Below are 25,113 nucleotides of genomic sequence, written 5' to 3'. Positions count from 1 at the left end.
TTTGTTTGTATAAATGGATCCCATGTACTTGGCTCTAAGTTTATTTCGTCGAAGACGTTATGATAAGTGCCTCGATGTTTGTACCAGCATACTAGATAAACAACCTTTAGATCAGGCTGCATGGTGTTTGAAAATGAGAGCTTTAACTCAAAGAGTCTACGTGGATGACCTCGAAAGTGAAGATTTTCCTGAAGAGGATTTTCTAGATGATAGTGTTCTTGCTACAGCACCGAGACCAGGAACGTCTATGAAAACTGCAATAGTTCCTTCTACAAGTGCTTTAAAGTAAGATGATCAATGATCAAATATCACAAACAAGCTAAAGATTAATCATATCTTTTAAAAAATTTTGTTATAATGTTATAAAAATAAGTATTAACTGTTTTATTTAAATTTAATATTATCTTTAAATATTTGGTATTCAGGGCCGTAACTACGATGTTGGGGGCCCCGGAGCAAACGTATCTGGGGGCCCCCTATCGGGGGTATCATGGGTTTACCTCCCAGGGGAAGGGGGTGGGGGTAAACCCTCAATCTCTCATCTGGAATCATCTGGAAAACGTTTTACGAAGTTGATTGCTTTGTTTTGAAGGTCTTGTTCGTTGGCATTTAAAATAAAATCAGGTTGAACAATTCGGTATTTACGTATCTTACATTGCTTTCATTTCTTGAACACGAGTGTCTAGCTGATGGCATCATAATGTGTCGATCATTGAGTAAAATACGGTTACTCTAAAACATGACTTGGGATCTTGAATGAACTATCTTTCACTAAAGTCGTCCCAGGAACGCAACTCATAAATATTGGCAATATCATTTTAAAGTCTTCTACTTTAAAATGTAATATGTATCTGAATTGCCGATATAAATGAGTCAAATTAAATAAATTATTAGAAGAATTTTTTTACTAAGCAACAACATTTTTGTTTATGTTAGTAGTATTTTGTATTTTGACAACGGCACCCGATTTGGGCGTCGAAACGTTAATAAAAATCATTTTTTAATAATATTGTGGCTTATTTCCCATTATAAATAGTTAAAATTGGGATCTTGAAGTCTTTTATCATCGCACAGTTCCTCGAAATATTTTTTCGTCTTCTGCATTCTTTTTGGAGGGAACCCTAATGGTATTCCCCAACATTGACACATATTTGAAGCCACTTCAAAGAAGGTTTCAAATTGTCCTCTCATTTCAGTTAGTTTTAACAGGCTCTCTTCAAGTAAACTGTAAGCTGTTAAAAGGTCCAAAGATTTTTATTGCAGTGTTTTCGAGACTATGTTGAGGATTTCAAGGATTTTATTTTGCACCACTAGTAACAAAACAAATTTGAAAATTTTTTCTATTTTTCAGTTGTGCTGCCTCGTCTCTTTCATTTCTTTTGTTACTTGTCAGAACTAGACTTGAAAGGCACTTCAAAACATCGCAAAATCTGTATTTCAATGTATTGACTGCATCAAATCTTCAGCCCAGCGTGTTGAATTGAGAGGTGTTAGAGTCACTTTCGAGGAACATCTTTCAGATTGGTATGAGGACTTCAGTGCCTCCCAACGAACGATACTGTTCGTAGAGAGTTGGAAAAATATGAAGATATGAAGGTTTATTTAGAGAAAATGCAGTAAGAGGTAAACCAGATTGCTGAGAAGATACAGGAAATTGAAAAGGTGGAAGAAAATTCTAGAATGCGTTAAAACTCGATATGGAAAAAGTGGAAGAAAAATTGAAGGAGATAGGATAAAGTCAAAAAGGAGGAAACCGTCAGAAAGTATGTAATTTCTCTAATGAGAGCAGAATTCAATTTGGCGGAGATTTAGTTTAGAAAACGATATCCGATACCTTTTATTAAAATCTTAAAAAACAAATTCCAACATATGCTGAACTTCAAAGACTGCAAAGAAATTATAAGAAGCCATCTAAAAGACGGAGCTGCTTTGTGGTTTGAAAGCAAAGAAAATAAGATGACTTTATGAAGAGATTTTGAGACAAAATTTTTTATAATGGTGCAGGTGAAACAGGTTAAAATCGATCTTTGAAGTTGTTAGATGCCGTGTATTTATTACAATCGAACAACTCAATTCAATTGTTAATTAACAATTTATGATCGCAATAAAAACCAAAATAATCATGATACATTGATCAAACTTATAAAGATTATAAAGATGAGATGCTTATTTAATATTTTATCGACAAAATATAAATTTTTCTTTTTTTTTGCATAATCTTTAAATTTTGAAAAAAAAATAGTTATAATACGCTGGTCTAATTAGTAAAGTACAAAGAAAGGTTATTTACCAGCAATTTTATTGCTGGAATCGAATTATAAGATCCTATATATTATTAATATAGGTATGCAAAGTCCGCAGATAGTGTGCTACTTTTTTATAAACAAAATGGCGCCGACAAATCGTATTTTTTTCAATTATTGCTCTATAACTCCGAAGATTTTAACTTTACACCAAAAACACTCAAATAAAAATTCACCCCAATTTAATTCTACATAGAGGCATGTTTTTCCCGATTTGCTCCGACGAAAATTTTCCTCGAAAAATGTGGGTTTTCCCAACAAAATCTCGAATTTTCAAATAATTTTTTTGAGCCAGTAATTATTTATTAATAATTATATAGCTTAGTGAAATAAAAGCTTTCTTGGTATAGATTATAAATTCAGAAGCCGGTGAAAATGAAACGAATATTTTAGCAACAATTCAATTGTTAATTAACAATTTACAGTCGCAATAACAACCAAAATAATCATGAGACATTGATCAAACTTAGAAAGATTATAAAGGTGTGATGCCTATTTAATATTGTGTCGACAAAATATAAATTTTTCATTTTTTTGCATAATCTTTAAATGTTTAAAAAAAATTGTTATAAACAAATTAACATTTCTCAGAAATTGTTTATTATATTCTAATTTTAAGAAATACTTAAAATGCGTATTTCATAGGTCTTGAAAATGAATGCTTTAAAAAAATTTTCCAACCATTTGCAAAAAAGTTATGAAACGGCAAAGATAATATACGATTTCTTCGTTGTTTATAATTTGTTTTAATTGTTTCAAAGCTTAAAAGTGAGTCTATGCTACAATCTAATTACTCACAAAGAATGTCGAAAATTAGTGCAATGACTATATTTTAATCGAATATTAAAAATACTTTTTTTTGTAATTTTTAGCGCAAAAGTAGGCCTGATACAGAGCTAAAATGTTCACTCGAAGCATACATTATTTATTAAAAGTGTACGTCGCGCGGCCGCCGGTCGTCGCTCTGAGTGAAAATTTTAGCTACAGTACTGTATTATTCTACTTTCGCGCGTGTAAATTACAAAAAATATATTTATAATCTTTAATTAAAATAACTTATAATCGATATTTTTTGTAAATAATTAGCTTGTACTTTAAACTCACTTCTACGATTTGAAAGAATTAAAAAAAATTATAAACACCGTAGTAATCGTATGTTTACTTTGCTGTTTCATAACTTTTTTGCAAATGGTTGCAAAAAAGTTTTAAAGCATTCATTTTCAAGATATTTGAAATGCGCATTTTAGCTATTTTTTAAAATTATAATATAATAAAAACTTTCTGAGAAACGTTAATTTGTTTATAACTATTTTTTTTAACATTTAAAGATTATGCAAAAAAATTAAAAATTTATATTTTGTCGAGAAAATGTTAAATAGGCATCTCATCTTTATAAGATTTCAAAGTTTGATCAGTGTATCATAATTATTTTGGTTATTATTGCGACCGTAAATTATTAATTAACAATTGAATTGTTGCTAAAATATTCGTTCAATTTTCACCAGGTTCTGGAACTATAATCTAAACCAAGAAGGCTTTTAAGTCACCAACACCAAATTATTTAATTATTGGTAGATAATTACTTATCTAAAACTTTAATTGAAAATTAAAAATTTTGTTGGGAAAACCCGCATTTTCCAAAGAAATTTTCGTCGGAGCAGATCGGAAAAAACACGTCTCTATGCAGAATTTAATCACGGTGAGTTTTTATTTAGGTGTTTTTGTTGTAAAGTTAAAATCTTCGGAGTTATAGAGCAATAATTGAAAAAAACACGATTTTCGTGCGCCATTTTGTTAATAAAAAAAGTAGCACACTATCTGAGGACTTTGCATACCTATATTATTAATACAGTGCGTCCATAAAGTAACGCATAAATTCGTTATTTCGTAAACCGGCGACTTTAAGGAAAATCCCGAAACAGGTCGATTTTTATTTTTAAATTACCATTTCTTGGCATATATATCATACTAGTGACGTCATCCATCTGGACGTGATGACATAATCGATGATTTTTTTTAATGGGAATAGGGGTCATGTGATAGCTCATTTGAAAGGGTATTTAATTCTCCATCCAATAATATAAACATTAACATAATTATTTATACAGAGTGTTCAAAAAACATTTTTTTTAATTAAAATAAGTGAGACAAAAAGAAGAATATATGTAATTTATTTAATTCAAAATATATTTTACTACTGTTAGTAAACAGAAAAAAATTTTATTTGACAAATAAACATTGATTTTCGCTTAAACGAAATGTTCCAACTACCAAGAGACAGGTGGGTGGCAGCTTTAACATTGATCTTAAGCGAAAAACAATATTTATTTGTCAAATAAAAATTTTTTCCTGTTTTCTGACAACAGTAAAACTTATTTTTAATTAAATAAATTACATACATTCTTCTTTTTGTCTCAATTATTTTAATTAAAAAAGTGAATAGAGCATTGAATACCCTTTCAAATGAGCTATCACATGACCCCTATTCTCTTTTAAAAAAATCATCGATTACGTCATCACGCCCAGATGGATGACGTCAGTAGTATGATATATATGCCAAAAAATCGGAATTTAAAAACAAAAATCGACCTGTTTTGGGATTTTTCCTTAGTACCGCCGGTTTACGAAATAATGAATTTATGCGTTACTTTATGGACGCACTGTATATAGGATCTTATAATTCGATTCCAGCAATAAAATTGCTGGTAAATAACTTTTCCCAAAAATGGCCTATTCTCCGATAATCAGCCCAGACTAGTCTTGTTTTCATAAATTCTCTTCTGTGATTGTTATTTACTCAAGCCTCACTAAAATATGTCACAATCTTTGGTAAAAAATATTGAATCGTAATACAAATTAATATATTATATTCTGTTGATGTTAAACTATAACTTTTCTTTAAAGTGAATATAGAATATTTGATGATTGGTACAGAATAATGTCGGAGAAAATAACATTGCTTTAGAGAACTTTGTAGATTTAGAATCACTTTAAAGGATTTTTTAAAACTTTTTCCCCTATATTACTTTATAGACCTGGATCCCACTTACCAAAAAAAAGTTGATTAGTAGTACGCTGAAAAATTGTTAATAGCTTAATGGTGTCTAGTCGGACAAACTTTGATGTACAAGAACACTGGAACAGGGGAAGTTTTAATTGTGGAACAGTTTAAAAATTTGGAACATCAGATTACGAAAACGTCCCACAGTCCCATGTATTTTGTCGGACAGAACATCCAATTGATTTGTTACCCTTTCATTAAACTCTAATGCAGGGGTAGGCAAATACTTTTAAATGCGGGCCAAAATGAAATTTTCAAAATATCTGTCGGGCCGGAGGACGACATCGCGTACGTACGTTTTGCATACGCTAATGTTTTTGGCGGAGAAAAGAGATACAAAAATAGCTTGCGGGATTTGTCAACGGGCCGGATCCGGCCCGCAGGCCGGCTTTTGCCCACCCCTGCTCTAATGCAAAAATCAGACTGCTATTACTAACCAACATGATTCCTGTCATTTGACATGTTCCTCGTGTTCCACTCATTAAAATGCACAGTTGGTGATAAACACCAGTCTGAATTTGGCATGAGAGTTTATTGAAATGGTAATAAATCAATTGGAAGTTTTGTCCGACACAATACATGGAACGTTTTCGTAGTCTGACGTTCCAAATTTTTGACCTGTTCCACAATTAAAACTTCGCCTGTTGCAGTATTCCCATACATCAAAGTTTGTACGACTAGACACCGTTAAGTATTAAAACATTTTCAGCTTGCTATTAATCAACTTTTTTTGGTACGACGGATCCAGGTCTATTAGCTTTAAAGTAAATTTCGTTCGTTGCACTCACTACTCACTACCTTGATGCTATGTATGTATATTTTCTTTAATGCAATGATTGAATTAAACACATTTAAGGTTAAGATCATTCATAACTCAAAATTTCATTTTTTAAAGCGATTTCGGGATTGGTAATTGAAACTTCAATGAAACAGCAACTATAAAATGTACGTTGGTAGAATATTTAAATATATGTACTGACTAGTCGATGCGTTTTGATTCAGTTCAGTTTTCTTACAAAGCCTCTTTGATAACGAGTCAACTTAAAAACACATGTCAGAGGATGGTAAGAGACTCAAATTGAATGAAAATGAAACAGTCTATTTTTTATTTGATTTAATGCTCTACTCGGTGCAGAGTACAAAATAATATCGGTTTAGATGGGTAATAAATCTGCTGATGCTTTAGTGGAATAGATTCCTAGCTTCGCCCGATGGCATGTATGTAGAATTGAAAATATTTTATCTTAAATCTTAATTCTCCTGTATATAATGTTATGCTCTACTTTATCTCTTTATTTAGATTGATTAGCAAATTCTTAATTTAATCAACTATTCAATTACTTCAATCACTGCCTATGTAAAACAAAACTAAATTCAAATTAAATACTCCAATAAATTTTATTCTCAGGGCCAATTTTGTATTTGATACAATACCTATGATTTGTGGCTTCTAGTATTTCTAGTTGCTTACTTCTTCCAGGATGGAACAGGGAAATTAAAAACATTCAATACCATATAAATGTAATATATTATTCATTTACCAAATAATCCGTGTACCATGGCTCTCGGCCATATCTCAGGAACCGTTTATAGTAGAGCTTTGAAATAAAAAATTTTATAACAAAAGTTGCCTCAGGAAAAGCCTGGAAATTATTTTCATAATTGTGGGACCACCGCTAGAGGGCGTAATTGAATATCAAAAATTAAAAAATCTAAATTTTACAAAATTTTCCTAATGAAGGGGCACTGGAAATCCGATCGTCATATTCTTCATAAAATTCTACGCATATTTGATTAGACAAGTTTAGGTCTACCTTTGGAAATAAGAGGTGGGGGTGAGTGGGAACCTTGTTATGAAAAACTGGTTGTGAGTCCGGTTCTGCTTAATCAAATTTTGCAAGCTTGGTCTTGTTGAAGACAGATCTTTTTCGTCAATGTAAAAGTTATGATTTCGAACCAACTTACTGAGTAATATGCCAGCTAGAAGGCGTTATTTAATTTTTTTCAGAAATCTAGTGTTCCTTGGAAAATATTAAATACAAACATGCATTTTTAATACCATATTACAAAATTAGACAAAATTAGCAACAGAATAGCGAAAACCGCATGTTAATACCTTTTTTCTATCTCAAGATATCTTACAAAACGTGTAAATTTAAAAACATAACTGTTACTGTCACCGGTAAACGAAATTCGTTAAAAGTAGTGTGCTATGGAAACAACAAAGAAACATTTTCCAGCTGTCAACGTATATTAGGTCTTTTCAACGCTTCTCATTTGTTTCGAGCCCCGTTCATATCTCGTATATTAATATTATACACGGATTATACGGCATATGACAGAGGCTCGAAACAAATGAGAAGCGTTGAAAAGCCCTATTACAAAGAAATAAAAACAACTATTTAGTGATGACATAAACGTTCAAATTTTTGCCCATCATTTTCCTTGCAAACATTTACTCTTTCAAGATTAGATTGAACAGCAGTCTCAATTTCTGCTCTCGATATGCTTTGAATGGCGTTTAGTATTCTCTGGATAATGTATTCTAGAGTAGTGTATGATGGGCAACAATTTGAATATTTAGGTCGTCACTAAGTAGTTCTTTTTGTTCTGTGTTATATTTAATTTTAATAGTATTGTTTCTCTTTATATTGTTGTTTTAATTAATTATATTTTTATACGTTGACATCTGGAAAATATTATTTTGTTTTTTTCCACAGCACACTACTTTTCATTAACTTAGTTTACCGGTGATAGTAACAGTTATGTATAAAATTTACACGTTTCTCGAGATATCTTGAGATAGAAAAAAGGTATCGACATACGGTTTTCGCTATTCTATTGCTAATTTAATCTAATTTTATAAAGTATGATTAAAAATGCATACTTGTATTTAATATTTTCCAAGGAAAACTAGATTTCTGAAAAAAATTAAATAACGCCTCCCAGCTGGCTTATTACTTATTAGGATGGTTCAAAATTATCACGCTTACATTGAAGAAAAAGATCTGTCTTCAACAAGACCCAGTTTTCAAAATTTGATTTAGCAGAACCGGACTTACAGCCATTTTTTCATAACAAGGTTCCCACTCACCCCCACCTCTTATTTGCAAAGGTAGGGTTAAACTTGTTAAATCAAATATGCGCAGAATTTGATGAAGAATACAATAATCGGATTTCCAGTCCCCCTTCATTAGGAAAATTTTGTAAAATTTAGATTTTTTTATTTTTGATATTCAATTACGCCCTCTAGCGGTGGACCCACAATTATGAAAATAATTTCCAGGCTTTTCCTGAGGGAACTTTTGTTATAAAATTTTTTATTCCAAAGCTCTACTATAAACGGTTCCTGAGATATGGCCGAGAGCCATTCTTATTGGGACACCCGGTACATATGATTTAAAAAATACTAAATTTAACTTTGTTGCAACAATTTCTTACTTAATAAATTAACTTTAATTCTGATATCTTTTTGTTTTAACAAAAAAAAAAATTTTAATAAATTATTATTTTCTCATACTAAATTTAATAAAATTTACTTTTATTCATTTGGATTGAATTCTTAAATTTGAAATGACTAACTGCGTTAGAGTAATGTTCAATAAACAAATAAGCAAATATAGTTCTGATATAAACAAATTCTCTCCATTCCGACAAATGATTTGAATAACCTTTTTGTTTCTTCACTTCCTCTTTTTCCGGATTGCGTGGTCCTCGATTCTTCCAACGTACTCTCTGGATGTTGCGAAAAGGTCCCTCTCGTCGAAACTGCTTCCAAAACAACACACAGGACTTGCTCGAATTCTCTTACTCAATTTTCTCCTTGCTCGATATCTTGTACAAATAGATATCAATCAGCTACTCGTTCTAGACAAAACAAAGGAATCTCCCTCGGACCAGGAAAATTAACTTTTCAACCGGTCGACAATTTGGTTTCAACTTGATTCTGCTCGCAAAGGCCGATCACACCACTATACACTGATTTCTCACTTTTGAAAACTCGACTGCTCTCCTCAGATATCCATTATACAGTGACCCTCTTTTCTCTCGCAAATTCAGACTCCAATTTCTTATCCCTTCTACCGATCTTTTCCACCCAATCAAAAAACACGCCTCTCTCAAAACCTTTCGTACCCATTTCTTACGAACCAAATATTTTTCTATACAACTTTCCAATTTGTCAAATTTTAAGAAATATTATACTTAGTTTTTTCTACATACTACTTTTACTTCTAAAAACTAAAACAAAGTGTTTGCATCATTAAACCTTCCCAGAAACATTTTAAAAACAATATTGTTCTCGCCAAACGATATGTCCACTTTCTAATCACGAATTGTTTGTTAGTGTACCCATTCACTTCGTCGAATCATTATCACTATCACTAATCGTTTTCACTTTCCCGAAACACTGTTTAATAGCTAAATTAGATTGGGATGAGAATCTATGATCTAATGGTCTTTGATATAAATTTAATTTTCTTTTTAAATGATGAACTATAATTTTTTTGAATTAAAAAAAACACAATTCTACAACAATAATCTGTCTTAATTATAATTAAGAGCACGAAATAAGAGTCTCACACATATGGACCTACGTCAGCCCAGATGGGTAGAAAGGATTGGGATTACTACGGTAGCCGCAGCCGTTGCCAACTACTTTTAACTTTGAATCTTTAAGACATAAGTAAGAATAACAGTCGCCACTCTGTGAACTAATTTTTATTACTAATAGGGAGTGAAATTTATTGCAGTAGAATTTTAATAGTTTCTTATTTAAGCATGAGGAGGGGAATAAAGGAGACGGTTTTGGTTAGTGTGGGAATCAATGCAGTTAGTCGATTTTAACATCAGGACCTCGACGAACGTGTTATTTGGGATAATGGAAAAACACGCAACTTAAAGAAACGCTTTAAGACGGGTATTATGACAAGCCGGTTATAATATTCATTAGACGTAATTATTTTCCAAATACATTTCTTTTTGTAAGAACACGTAAAATTTTGGTCGCAATTGCACAAACGCTTTTACTTTTCGTCAACTTAATAGTATCTATAATTTAATTGTCTATTTTATTAATTAAAACTGTTAAGACTCATACGGACTTTTATTACGATTTTCTTTAACGAATCCTATTTGTAATGTATATGCCTCAGGTTCACAGTTTACTTTAATCGCTACTGACTCTACTTCATCTTTGCTCGTTAGAGGTCGCTCAAAGCATACTTCGGTATAATATTTAAATATATTGTTATGCTGTACCTTTTCTCTCTATTCTGAGATTGATCAGCATATTCTAATTTCAATTAATTAACCAATTATATTAATCACTACTTATGGAAACAAAACCAAAGTTAAATAAAACCTCCAGATAAGATTTATTCTCAGGGCTAATTTATTTTAATCTATTACCTTTAGTTTGTGGCTTCTAGCATCTTTGGTTGTTTACTTCTTCCAGGACCAAAACAGGAAAAATAAATACACTCAATGTCATATAAAAACTAGAAATATTATTTATTTATCCAAAATACCATAAATATAAGATTTAAATGAATGCTAAAATCGATTTTGTTGTTACTATTTCTTATCTAATAAATTTATCTTTAATTCTGCTATCTCCTTTTTTTTTACAAAAATTGTATTTAAATGATTCGGTAGACTGTACTTAGTATTATACAAAAAAAAAAAACAAAATTGAATTTTCTCCTTTTGAATAGATGACTTATTTATTCTTTGAATTAATTAAAGACTATGTTATGCTATAGAACTGTTCAATAACAAAAAAAAATATGGTATGTGGTATACAACTAGTGTTGCCCAAATGCAAGACCAAGACGAGACTTGGACAGTCTTGGTCTTGGTCTTGCACCAGTACACCTGGTCTTGGTCTTGGTCTTGGTCTTGGTATTGCACTTCCAGTCTTGGTCTTGGTCTTGGTCTTGCAGCAAGAGTCTTGCAAGTCTCGCAGTTACCCACTAGCATATTGCTATTTATTAATAAACAACTCACATTAGGTGGGTTCGAACCCACGATCTAACTAAACTATCCCTGCCTATACTCTAACTAACTGGGCTATCTACCATGTCCCACGGGAGTCAGTCTGTTTCTTAATAAACGTTTGCATTTAATAACCTGACATGTGCTAAAACATGGTGAAAACACAAAAAATCAAACAAATGACATAAACTTATCTAGACTGTATTTTAAAGAACATTATCTGTCTAGAAAGGGATTGATGGACTCTCACATTAGGTATATGAAATGAAATGGAATAAGAGTTCTACAATTTGCCATTTATTCAAATAAAAAATAAAAAAAAATACAAATTAAATTACAGCACAGTACGCAATAGCTTTGACACTATTATTAGTTGAAAATTTTTGTTTGCTATTAGTTGAAAATTTTAAGATTGATTTTTTTTTAACAAGAATTAATACAAAGTAATACACGCAGTTTAATTATATAACATTTATACAGAGTGAGTTTTATGTATAGAACGCCTCAAATATCTCGGAAACGACTTGAACGATTTTTATAGAATTTGGTGAGTAAAGGTCTTTTAATGCGACCGATATTATAGTGGTAATTACAGATTGTTACCAGATCTTGCGTTTTTTTGAAAATATAATGAACTTTAGTATTTCGAATAGAACACCCAGTATATTTTTGCATTTTGAACCATAATAACTACTAATTAATGTTCATGCAATATTTCCTATACCGAAATGCCGTAATTTCTGAGTTATTTCTATATTTATTTAAAAAAAAATTAAACAAATTATAAAAATCAATTGTTTCAGCCCTGGCAGACTTATTTTAGGTTCTTTGAATCATATGGAACAAAAAAGGTCTTTTGTAGTTTTTGTCTAAAGTTATTCGTTTCCGAGTTATAAACAATTTAAAACTGAAAAAAATCGAAAAATGACGATGTTCAAGGCTCAAAAACACAAGTAATAGCTATTTGTATAACAAGGGAGGAAGGTGCTACTTTTCCTCCCGAGAATGAAGATTACTGCCCGACGCGTAGCGGAGGGCAGTAATCATCCAAGGGAGGAAAAGGCACTTTACTTTATGTTATACATATGGTTTTTCCACCTTCCTCAAATAACAAGTCATTTTTTCATTTTTACTTAATTTATTTTATGTAACTAACCAACAAAATTTATTAGAACTAAATCGAACAAGTAGGTACAATATAACTGTCAACTGTCAAATATAAGTCAAATTATTAATGTAAACATTGTTAAATCAAAATAACAATTTACTGTTTTTACCATTCTGCAAAATACAGAGTGTTTTATAAATAAATGTTAAAATGTATAGATACCTACGTAATAGAAAATAAATATTATACAGGGCGTCAATAAGTTATATTTCATGAATGACATATGACGTTACTTTTACTTTTCCTCCCTAGGGAGGAAAAGTACAACTTTGCTCCCTACAATCAGGTCCGGAAAAGTATACTTTCGGTAGAGGTAGGTGGAAAAAAATATTATTTTCGAAATCTCGAAGTGCCTAAACTGAAGTTTAAACTTTATTTATCAGTTGTCGATAAGTAATTTGTTTATTTCATTTTAAAAAATATTGATTTTTAGTTTTTAATACAGCCCGATTACCCATCCTCTCATAAGTTCTTCATTAACAATAAAAAAACAATGGCCAAATCACACATCGGCCAATATCTCTCTTTATATAATAATAAATATCTCTTTTTTTGAAATTTGAAGGTTTTTTAACATTGTACCGTGCGCGAATGGGCTATACATTGTAGCCAGGCATTATCTTATCTAGTGCTTTTTCAGCAAAAAATTTTGTTTGGCCGATTGATCTAATATCTAATTGCACACCCTGCAAAAAGTAGGACGTTTACGATATGGATAATAAAAAACAATTGATTGGTTGTCCGTGTGACTGAAACAGTGAATATGGTATTCGTATTATATTTTTATCACCTTATAGGCGACATACTTCTTTAAAAGTTTCAATGCGATATTGTTATACACACAACACAAGAAGATTATTTTATGAAAGGTTGCTATTCTCAAAATCTAGACAATTGCTCAATTGTAATTAATTTCGGAGCGAAGGCGTCGTCTGATATTAGAAAAGAATGAAATATTTTATTTTTACATTGTATAATAATTTATTATGACCTCTGAGTACGTATCCAATAAATAAGTGTTCATATTTTTAATTCGGTATGTATGTTCATCGTATTGTTCATAATGCGGATAAATCCATTTTTCCAAATTTTTGTTACATATTTTTTTGTATCTCAGAGTCTCTAAGCATATACCCGAACTAATATACAGGGTGTAACAAAAATACAGGTCATAAATTAAATCACCTATTCTAGAACCAAAAATAGTTCTAATGAACCTAACTTACCTTAGTACAAATATGCATATAAAAAGTTACAGCCCTTTGAAGTTACAAAATGAAAATCGATTTTTTCCAATATATCGAAAACTATTAGAGATTTTTTATTGAAAATGGACATGTGGCATTTTTATGGCAGGAATATCTTAAAGAAAAATTATAGTGAAATTTGTGCACCCCATAAAAATGTTATGGGGGTTTTATTCCCTTAAACCCACCCAAACTTTATGTACGTTCCAATTAAATTATTATTGTGATACTATTAGTTAAATTCAATATTTTTAAAACTTTTTTGGTTCTTAGTATTTTTTCGACAAGGCAGTTTTTATCGAGTTGCGGCTTCTTTTCTAATATGTTTACGTAGAGATTTTATGGGGGTTTTGTTCCTTTAAACCTCCCAAATGGTTGTGTACGTTCCAATTAAACTATTACTGCGATACCATTAGTTAAACACAGTGTTTTTAAAACTTTTTTGCTTCTGTGTATTTTTTCGATAAGGCACATTTTATCGAGATGTGACTTCTTTTTTAATATGGTTTAAAATATACCTAAATATGTAAATCATAAATAAATTTTCCTATTATTATCAAGTCTCCATAATCGTACTTAGCCATATCACAGATGAACATAACATATATGTGGCCATATACAAATGTGTGGTGGATTTGACAAATAATATGCAAAATATTTCGACAAATACTGACTTTTCGAAAAAGTACCAAGGGGCAAAGACGTTTTTAAAGCATTGTGTTTAACTAATGGTACTACAATTATAATCAAATTGAAACGTACACAAAAGTTTGGAGGGGTTTAAAGGAACCAAACCCCCATAAAATTTTTATCGGGTGTCTAAATTTCACTATAATTTTTTCTTAAGATACTACTGCCTTAAGAATGCCACATGTTCATTTTCAATAAAAAATCTCCAATAGTTTTCGATATATTGGAAAAAATCGATTTTCATTTTGTAACTTCAAAGGGCTGTAACTTTTTTTATGTGCACATTTGTACTAAGGTAAGTTAGGTTCAATCGAACTATTTTTGATCCCAAAATATGTGATTAAATTTATGACCTGTATTTTTGTTACACCCTGTATTATTCCATAAAACGACACTCAAACTGCAAGACGCAAGAGTCTCGCAGGCTTGGTCTTGTTCTTGGTCAAGTCTTGCACGGTCAGTCTTGGTTTTGTTCTTGCTAAAATAAGGCGGTCTTGGTCTTGGTCTTGGTCTTGCTAAAACGCAAGAACAAGACCAAGACTGCAAGACCAAGACCGATTTTGGGCAACACTATATACAACACTCTCTCCTTTTTACAAATAATCTGACTAACCTTTTTTTATCTTGTTTTCTTCCTCTTATGGATTGTGTATTCCTGTATTCTCCCACACGTGCTCCTTGGATGCTATGACGGTCCTTCTCGTACAAACTGTTTCACAAATAAACAACAGCACTCGCTCGTAATCTCTCCTCAATTTTCTCTCTGCTCGATATCTTGTGCAAACTGATATAACCCGGCTACTCGTTCCAGACAGAAAACTGGAATCTCTTCGGACACGAGGAGATTGAACTTCTCAACTTGATCAACGATTTGTTTCAACACGATTCTGCTTATCACGGCCACCAACTTCAACACTTTACACAAACTTACTATTTTTCAAAAACTGGACTGGTCTATTCAGATCTTCTTTACACAGTGAAAGTTTTTTTTCTCCTCAAACTCAGACTCAACACTCTCATCCCCACCATCCGTGTTTCTCGCCAATCACAAAACATCCTCTCTACCCATTACATCCATACTTTCATTTCTTCAGAACAATTATTTTTGTACATAACTTTTGCGTTTTGTCAAATTTCCAGGAGACACCATAATTACTCTTGGTTTTCTACATGCTAAACAAAAAACCTTATATTCTAAAACTCAATAATTTTGTTTACTGTCTATCCTTCTAAGAATCATTTATAAACGTCCTATTGTCCATTCCAAAGCGAAATAAATGTACTTTCTAATCCTCCCGCATAATTGTATACGTCCGTTCAGAGAACCATTAACAAACCACCTAACGATTTTCACTTTCCGCGAAAACACTGTTTACTAACTAAATTATACTATTTACAATTTTTGGTCATAAACAGGTCGATGAAAATCTATGATCTCGTGGTCTCTGACATAAATTAATTTTCTAAATTTTTCCCATAAAAATTATACAACAATATGTATTTACCAACCAGTGGGTGCGTTTTGATTCAGTTCAGTCGTCGTACAAAGCCTCTTTAATAACGGGTAAACCTAGAAACACGACGTGTCAGAGGATGGTAAGAGACTCGAATTGAATAAATCGAAATAAATTTATATATTAAATAAATTGAATAAAACGAAACCGTCTATTTTTATTTTAATTAATTTTTTCTTAGTTCTAGACCGCGAACATCCACAGGAAGGCCGATATCAGGTGTAGCTAGACCTGGAACACAGATGAGGCCTGAGTCAGCATTAGATCGTGCTAGAACAGCTAGAACAGCCAGACCTGTTACTAACCAATCAGCTAGATCTATAAGATTAGGAACAGCTGCTATGTTATCGCAAATAGATGGTAGGTGAGCGAAATTATTATAATTTATAGATGATAAACATACGAGCACATATATTACGAATTGTTTTTATGGTGAAATATTTGCGTTCTAAAATAATAACATATATCTGCACTTCTTCCTTTTTAACTTGGGCAAATTGTATGTTTTATATTTATACAGAAGAATCACTCCAGAATATATGTATGTGAAACCTTTAACAAGATCAGAGAAGAACATCTAATAGAAAAGAAAAAGGAGGGAAAAAGCTGGATGAGTGAATACATATTCTGCAACTTAAGGAAGAAAGAAAAAAATCAAAGTAATACAACATCATAATGTACAACAATATGCAAAGACAAATAAGAACCGAAATAAGAAAGGCCAAAGAAAATTTGTTAAAATCACAGTGTAAAGAGCAGTTGGAACAAAAACACGATACGTTTTATAATATGCATAATAAGGTTAAACAAGCAGCTAGTATTCAGAAACTCAACACAGCTAGCGAACCGTGAGATCACAGGGGAATATCATCACAGATAAAAATCAAGAAATTTGCATATGGACCAAATACATATACGAACTCTTTGATGATTATAGGTTCGAGCAACCTCTATCCTACATATATGTAATGACCACTTACCAATCACCTCAGATGAATTGGAAAATGCAATATCACAACTAAAAGATGGCAAAGCTCCTGGACCTGACAATGCACATGCTGAACTGTCCTGTTCAAGGGGTTCTTTAATCATTCCTTATTTTCTTGTGGGATAAAAATGGAGTAGGAATCTTCTTCTTCTTCTTCTGTTTGTATAGACATGACTCTGTCTGTTTTTTCAATGGGCCTCTAGTAAGTTGTCGTTCCATCGTTTTCGTGGTCTTCCCACTGATCGTCTTCCTATTGGGGAACTGTCTGTCGCTGTCCTGACTATTCTGTTTGTTGTCATTCGGCTTATGTGGTCATTCCATTCTATTATTCTGTTTCTTACCCAGTTATTGATGTTATACACCTTGCATCTCCGTCCTTTTTCTTCTTTAAGTACCGTGCCCAAATTTTTAGGCGTGGGTAGCTTCCATAACAATTTGCCGATATCGTTCTCGATCTTGTGCGGCATGTAACAATTGATCTGCTGATAAGCCAGTCCATTGACGAAGGTTTCGGAGCCATGAATATTTCTTTCGACCATTTCCTCTTTTTCCGTCGATCTTTCCATTGAGTATTAACTGCAGCATCCTGTATCTGCTACCTCTCATTATATGCCCCAGATATTCAAGTTTTCTCTTTTTTATCATCTTCATTAAGTCACCTTCGCCTTGACCTCCTCTGTTTAAGACTTCTCTGTTTGAAATGCGTTGAACCCAAGATATTCTGAGCATTTTACGATACGACCACATCTCAAAGGCTTCTAATTTGTTCATCATGTTAACCTTCATGATCCAGGTTTCACATCCATATATGTAGTAATACAGGATACACATAACATTTTAGGAACTTGATTCTTAGTTGTAAGTTCAGCTGAGAGTTGCTCAGAATAGATCTAAGTTTCATAAATGCTCCTCTTGCAATTTCTATACGAGTTTTAATTTCTTCATCCGGATTTAGTGTCTCGTTTATCCAACATCCTAGGTATTTAAAATGGTTAACTTTTGTTATTGATTCATCACTGACAATTAGTTGCATAGGGCCGACGTCTTGTTTACTAACCACAAGTAACTTTGTCTTTGTTGCATTTATATTAAGTCCGTTATTGGAGCATTCTCTAGTGACTCGATCAATAAGGAATTGAAGATCTTCGATATTTTCAGCCATGATCGCGGTGTCGTCTGCATATCTGATGTTGTTAATAGTTTCTCCCCCGATTCGAACTCCACATTGTCCTTTCAAGGCTTCATTAAAAATTATTTCGTTAAACAAAGTTGGGGATAACACACAACCCTGTCTGACACCTCTTTGAATGCAAATTTTGTCTGTTTCTTTGCCGTCTACCAGAATAGAAGCTTCTTGATTCCAATATAGATGTTGTAAAAGTCTCAGATCTTTATTATCTATTCCAATCATTTCTAGATATTGAAACAACCTATCATGTTGAACTCTATCAAACGCCTTCTCAAAATCTATAAAGCAGACGTAAATTGGTTTATGTACTTCCCATGATCGTTGAAGTAATGTTAACATTGAGAACAAAGCTTCCCTTGTTCCCAATCCTTCTCTGAAACCGAATTGTTTGTTTCCCATTGTCTCTTCGCATTTCTGCTTGATTCTATTAAGAATTATCTTAAGAAGTAGCTTGAGAGAGTGGCTCATGAGACTAATTAGTCTAAAGTCTTTACATGATGATGTATTAGGTTTTTTTTGGGAGTGGAATAAATGTGGACTCCAACCATATCTGTGGCATCATTCCAGTCTCGTATATATGGTTATAAATGTTTGTTAATTGTGAGACATTGTCGTCATCCAGAAGTTTGAGCCAGTCTGATGGTATTTGGTCAGGGCCTGGAGATTTCCCATTTTTGCTCTGTTTGATGGCTTTCTCTACTTCCGCTTTTAAAATACTAGGACCAGTATTCGTATACTTTGTGGTGTTAAGTGGTGGCCTCGCATTCAGGAAGAGCTCTTTTATATAGTTAGTCCATTCTTCCTTTTTTTAATCCAAGTCGAGAATTATGTTACCTTTGGAGTTTCTCATCTCCGTCCTATATCTGTACTTCTAGCTCTGTCCCATTGAGTCTTACCATCGATTTTTCGAAGAGTTTTCATCTCCGCTGTTTCGAGCAATATTTTTGTTCTCTCTGTGTCAGGTCGTGTTTCTGTCGCGTATGTCATTATTGGTCTGATGACTGTTTTGTAAATTCTGCCTTTAATTTCTTTTCCGATATTTTTATTTCTCCATATTGTGTCATTCAGGCAACCTGCGGCTCTGTTTGATCTATTAACTTGATTTTCCACTTCTGTTTCAAGCCTTCCGTAGCTAGATAGTGTGATGCCTAGGTATTTAAATGGATTAGGAATAAACAAACAAAAACTACGGTAAATCCTAGAATAGGTAGAACAAAATCTAGCGGGTCTGAGTATGTACGACGCAGATAGGAAAAGCATCGTTTTTATTAAAAAAATTATTTTATTAAAAATTATTTTTTATATGCCCTAGGAGGGGTTTTAACCCCCAAACCCCCTCCTAGCGCGCCACTGTGTACGACTATCTTAAAAATATAGGTTTCCTTATTTTTTAGGTCCCTTTATTCAAATATCACGACTGAACTTAGCAAAGTATGCTAAAAATCCATGCTTAGCGAAACCTTTATTCGAATATTTATTTTATTATGACGGAGGAGTAAGAACTGCTATGGAGTTGGCTGTTCAAGCAACACAATATTGTGAGTTCAGAGACTGGTGGTGGAAAGTACAACTGGCCAAATGCTACATATCAGTCAATTTAATCAGAGAGGCTGAGCAACAGCTGAGAAGTGCAATCAAACAACACTATCATATAGAAACTTTCATCAGGCTGACGAGAATATATTGTAGAATAGGTATGATTCAATTAGACCAGTGCATTTAGGACTAAAGACACCTGAATAAATCGATTTTTAATTACAGCACCTAGAGACTTGCAACATTTTGCATTGTATTCAGGATGACGTTAGGAAAAAAGTCTAGAATAGAAAAATGGGTGGGAATGCATAATTGCATTTTAAAGTGCATAAAATGCGTACAAAAGTGCATAAACATGTCAAAATAAGTATACGAAAGGCCAGATTTTGTTACTCTTGGGTTTTTGGGGTCGCTGAACTCGAATACGCCATCTGGACCGACCCCCGGAGCACCTGGTGCCCAAAGTAACTGCTAAGGCACGTCACATTAAGGGTCAAGGGTTATCAGCACTAACTTGATGTATACAGATTGCTTACATGTATTTGGGGTCGCTGAACACGAATACGCCATCAAAACTGACCCCCGGAACACGTCGGGTGTCCCAAGTACAGTAGGAAAAATGAAAGAATACCCATGAACGAACATATAAAACACACTGTATTTTCCTGTCACCGTGTCACACAAAAAATTGGCCAGCGCAAGTACATGTAATAAGTATTGTTACATGTACTTGCACTGGACAATTTTCTTTGTAACACGGTGACAGGAAAATAGAGCGTGTTTTATATGTTCGTTCATGGGTATTCTTTCATTTTTCCGACTGTAGAAACACTGTAAGCGCCAATTCGAAAAATGTTCACCAGAGTAGAAAACGTAAAGGACTTAACTTTTCAAATTTCTGTTTTGTTAAAAACAAAAGTGAACACACATTAATTTAGCAAAAAATACTCTTGTTTTTTAGTAAATATTTTTATGTCTGCATTTTATTTCCTGACTAGGCTTTGAACACATGCAGTGTTTCTATTTGGGAAACCTGAAAATATAGCAAAAAATATCCCACTTTTTAAAGACAGCTTTATTCAAGTCCCTTTAACAAATATATTAACAAATTGCAACAATTTAATGGTCAATGTCTGAGTCATGTAATTGCTGCCATCAAGGGTTACGAAAAAGCTTGTCCACTAGTGTCTCAGAGACTGACCAAGTACGCCAAAACGACCTTTGACACTGACACCGTTTTCAGAGATCAAAGAAATAAGTTTCTCTATTATTTCTGTATACATATACAAATTATATTAAATTCTCTATATAAACAAATTATATTATGCATTTTTTAATAAAAAATTTCCGTTTATTGTTATAACTTTGTTATATAATATTTATAATATATATTGGATTAAGGTTTAGTTTTACAGCTTGTAGTTTTTTATTTATTTGGGCTATTATAAAGTTATCTTACTCAAAATTCAGCAGAATTACAAGTGAAAAATCGACTAAATTCTGTAATTTTGCAATGTTTTGGCACTCATTTCGCAGCATCTGTGGTCTAATTTTATTGGTCAAGGTTTACCAAACATCATTTTGTAGGTTTTTTAAAAGAACAAAATGCATTTTGTAAATATGATCTAAATTTTTTAGTTTACGAATTCTAATAAATTAAACAATTAAATTGTTTACTTATAATAAATTCTCGTCACTTCCGACGCAAATGCAAGTTTGAAATTCGAATTCAGCAGGTCAAAATATATAAGGCTACACGTATAAAAAAACATATAGTTTGTAAAAACATAAATGTAGTTTGATCGGCCACGAAATAGTCACGGTCCTAATAAAGTTCTTTATTATCTGTAAACAATACCGGATGATTCTTACGAGTCATTTTTGTTCTGATTTCACATGTTTATTATTAACTGAATTATTCGATTTTAATTCATATTTGATAATTAATAGGTAACACCCCGTTGAATTTTAAAAATATATTTTAAATAATTTATACACGACAAATTACTACTACAATTATCACAATAACCATCAATAACTAAAAATTGCTTTAGGGATATCAATGGTCTTGGCGAATGCAAAATGTAAATCCTGTGATCCCTATGGTAAATTACTGTAAATCACAAAAACCAAATAAAAACACTGTATATCCCGTATTTACAGTATTTATACTTGGGGATATGGATATAATGTGTTTTAAATTGGTGAAGTGAAGATGGAATGTGATATAATGTGTTTCATAGCAATGTTAAATTGTGATTCTACTCATTTTTTTTTCTTCCTTGGTAAATGATAGATAACAACACCCTAAATCCAAAAGTGCAATAAAAGCGATTTTAAAAAAATTGGATATAATAAAGTGTTTTTACTTGGGGCAGCCGACCTGGTGCCAGTGCCACTGCTAAGGCACGTCATCTTTTGGAGTTTTGAGAGGTTTTGGCATTAAATTGATGCAAACAGATTACTCGTTGGGATTTTGCGGTTGCCGAACACAAATACGCCATCAGAACCAACATCCGGAGCATCGGGTGCCTAGAGTCACGTTATTTTCTGGAGTTTCGAGGGTTTACGGTACTAAATTGATGCCATCAGATTACACGGGAGGTTTTTGGGGTTGCTGAACACGAATACGCCATCGGAACCGACCCCCGGAGTACCTGGTGCCCTGGGTCACTGCTAAGGTACGTCATCTTCTGTAGTTTCGAAGGTTTTCGCTAATGAATGTATGCAAATAGATTACTAGGAGGGTTTTAGGGTTGCTGAATACGAATACGCCATCAGAACCGATCCCCTAACTACAGGTAGGGATAGATGTTACAACCCATTCCGCTATGTTGCCAAATTTTTAATCAGAATCGAAACCTTAAACGCGGCAGATTTAAAACATACACATAGTCATGACACGTTCTAAAAATTATTCAATATTTTGTCTATAATGTCCATATTTATTGAATAATCCATTGAATTACTACATCCTAACACTTGTCTTTTCTTCAATTTTTGTAATTAATGGTATACAGCCAGCTACAGGAAAATTTTTCCTTATGGATTTCGAAAAGCAATGCTTATTTGTCAAATAAACATTTTTTTGTTTTGTGACAGCAATAAAATGTATTTTGAATTAAATAAATTACCTACATTCTTCTTTTTTGTCAATTAATTTAATTTAAAAAACAATTTTTTGGACAGTGTGTATGAACAATTATGTTAATAAAACTAAGTTTTCACTCTAATGGCATATAAAACAACATAATGCTATTCTACACCCACCAGAATGAAAACAATGGGAACCTTCTCTGGTTACACCTCCGAGGCTTCTACAATTTGCAAGCCATACGGATTATGTTAATATTTATATTACTGAATACAGAATTGAATATCCTTTCAAATGAGCTATCACAAGACCCCTAGTTATATTTAAAAAAATCATCGATTACGTCATTACGTTGATATGGTTGACGTCACTCATATATGAAGTATATGCCAAAATATCGTATTTTAAAAATAAAAATTGACCTGTTTCGGGATTTTTCCTTAACGTCGTCGGTTTACGAACTATCGAATTTATTCCAGACATTTACACCATACTGACCATACTGTAGTATATTTTGTATATGCGATTTATTTTTACTTTTCGTTTTCGTTGCTTTGATAATTCTTTCAATTGTTTTGTCTCTTTAAAAAGCATTTAAATCTTTATCTAGTCTGTTTGTCACTTTGCCAAATACTACAACCCAACCCGTGCTAAATGAAAACATTTTCAAATGTCTCCCGATTTTGTAAACTGAGATCTCTTTTCAAATTATCATAATTTAATATTTTGATGATATTTTTTAAATATTGTTCTGAGTTCTGAAGCTATTTGTATATTTTTTTAAGACCCATTTGTTTATTTAAACAATAATTAAACACAAGTTGTAATTCATTCTTATTGTATAATCAGTTTATTACATCGAAATATACAGGGTGGTTCATTAATAATTGTCCATATAGTGACTGAAGAAACTTTAGCACAAAATACGAAGATTTAACCTAAAACACTCAAATAAAATGTGGTTCCTTACTGAGTTACAGGGTGTTTTATCTAAAAATTTAAATATTATTTTTGCTCAGCATTTTAAAACTGTTCTACTTATCCTTTTCATACTTGGCAGGAAGTGCGACTACTAGACACCCTACTAAATTATGATAAAAAAACGTTTCTAGCTACTACCAGAGGCGTACGACAGGGGATGGTGAATGGTTGACCCTTCTCAAATTCTACGCCACTGGAGGTTGACTATTTTAGTGCCACTTTTAGATTTTCCAATACTTTCTACGTAAATAATACACTGTTCATTGGTAACGATAAAGTCATTAGTTTTCGAGATATTTGAAGTTAAATATGAAACGGCACAGATATTTTCATTAATTTATGATATGATTCATATGATTAAAATTTAAAAAATATTTTTCCCTTTAAAACTATTTGGCGTATCATTATCATACTTGGCAGAAAGTGTAGGTACTGTAGACCCCACTAAATTAAGATAAATAAACGTTTCTAGCTACTACCAGAGGCGTACGACAGGGGATAGTGGCTGGTTGACCCTTCCCAAATTCTACGCCGCTGACGAAATTGCTATTTTAGTGTAATTTTTTAATTTTGCAATACTTTTTATGTAAATAATATACTCTTCATTCGTAACGATAAAATGATTGGTTTTCGAGATATTTGAAATTAAAAACGAAGCGACACAATAGATTAATCAAAATAACCGTGTCGTTTCATTTTTAACTTCAAAGATCTCGAAAACTAATTACTTTATCGTTACAAATTAAGAGTATGTTATTTTCATATAAATTATTGGAGAATCCAAAAATTGAACTAAAATAGCAATCTCGCCAGTGGCGTAGAATTTGGAAAGGGTCAACCATTCACTTTCCCTCGTCGTACGCCTCTGGTAATAACCAGAAACATTTGGTTAACCTAATTTAGTAGTTTGTACAGTACCTATACTACCTGCCAAGTATGAAAGGGATACGTCGAACAGTTTTAAAATGCCGAGAAAAAATAGTTTTTAAATTTTTTGATAAAACACCCTGTAACTCAGTAAGGAACCACATTTTATTTAAGTGTTTTAGGTTAAATCTTCGTATTTTGTGCTAAGGTTTCTCCAGTTACTATATGGACAATTATTAATGAAACACACTGTATATTTTTTACGTACCATCTGTGTATTTTTTATACAATCAACTATTAAGTTAGAAAAAATAGATTTGATTCACTTTTAGAACGTGTAAAACAACATATTTTGACATGTTTTTAAATCTGCCGCGTTTCGATACTTAAAAATTTGGCAACACAGCGGAATGTGTTGTAACATCTATCCGTACCTCTAACTAACTACCTGGTGGCCAAGGCCACTGCAAAGGTATGTTAT

At 32.4% G+C, this 25,113-nt stretch overlaps 1 protein-coding gene across 1 annotated transcript in view; it reads left to right on the top strand.

The window, feature by feature from the left end:
- Positions 1-25,113, top strand: part of LOC126883503 (tetratricopeptide repeat protein 8) — a 56,892-nt gene continuing 31,779 nt past the window's right edge. Inside the window, exons 1-3 of the mRNA XM_050649111.1 lie at positions 1-285; positions 16,159-16,337; positions 19,549-19,848. Of these exons, the coding sequence (XP_050505068.1) occupies positions 14-285; positions 16,159-16,337; positions 19,549-19,848 (751 nt within the window). The 5' untranslated portion in view covers positions 1-13. The remainder of the gene's footprint in view (positions 286-16,158; positions 16,338-19,548; positions 19,849-25,113) is intronic.

The sequence above is a fragment of the Diabrotica virgifera genome, chromosome 4, assembly GCF_917563875.1.
Source record: "Diabrotica virgifera virgifera chromosome 4, PGI_DIABVI_V3a".
In the NCBI taxonomy this organism is placed as follows: domain Eukaryota; kingdom Metazoa; phylum Arthropoda; class Insecta; order Coleoptera; family Chrysomelidae; genus Diabrotica; species Diabrotica virgifera.
This window is presented reverse-complemented; position numbering and strand designations above follow the sequence as displayed.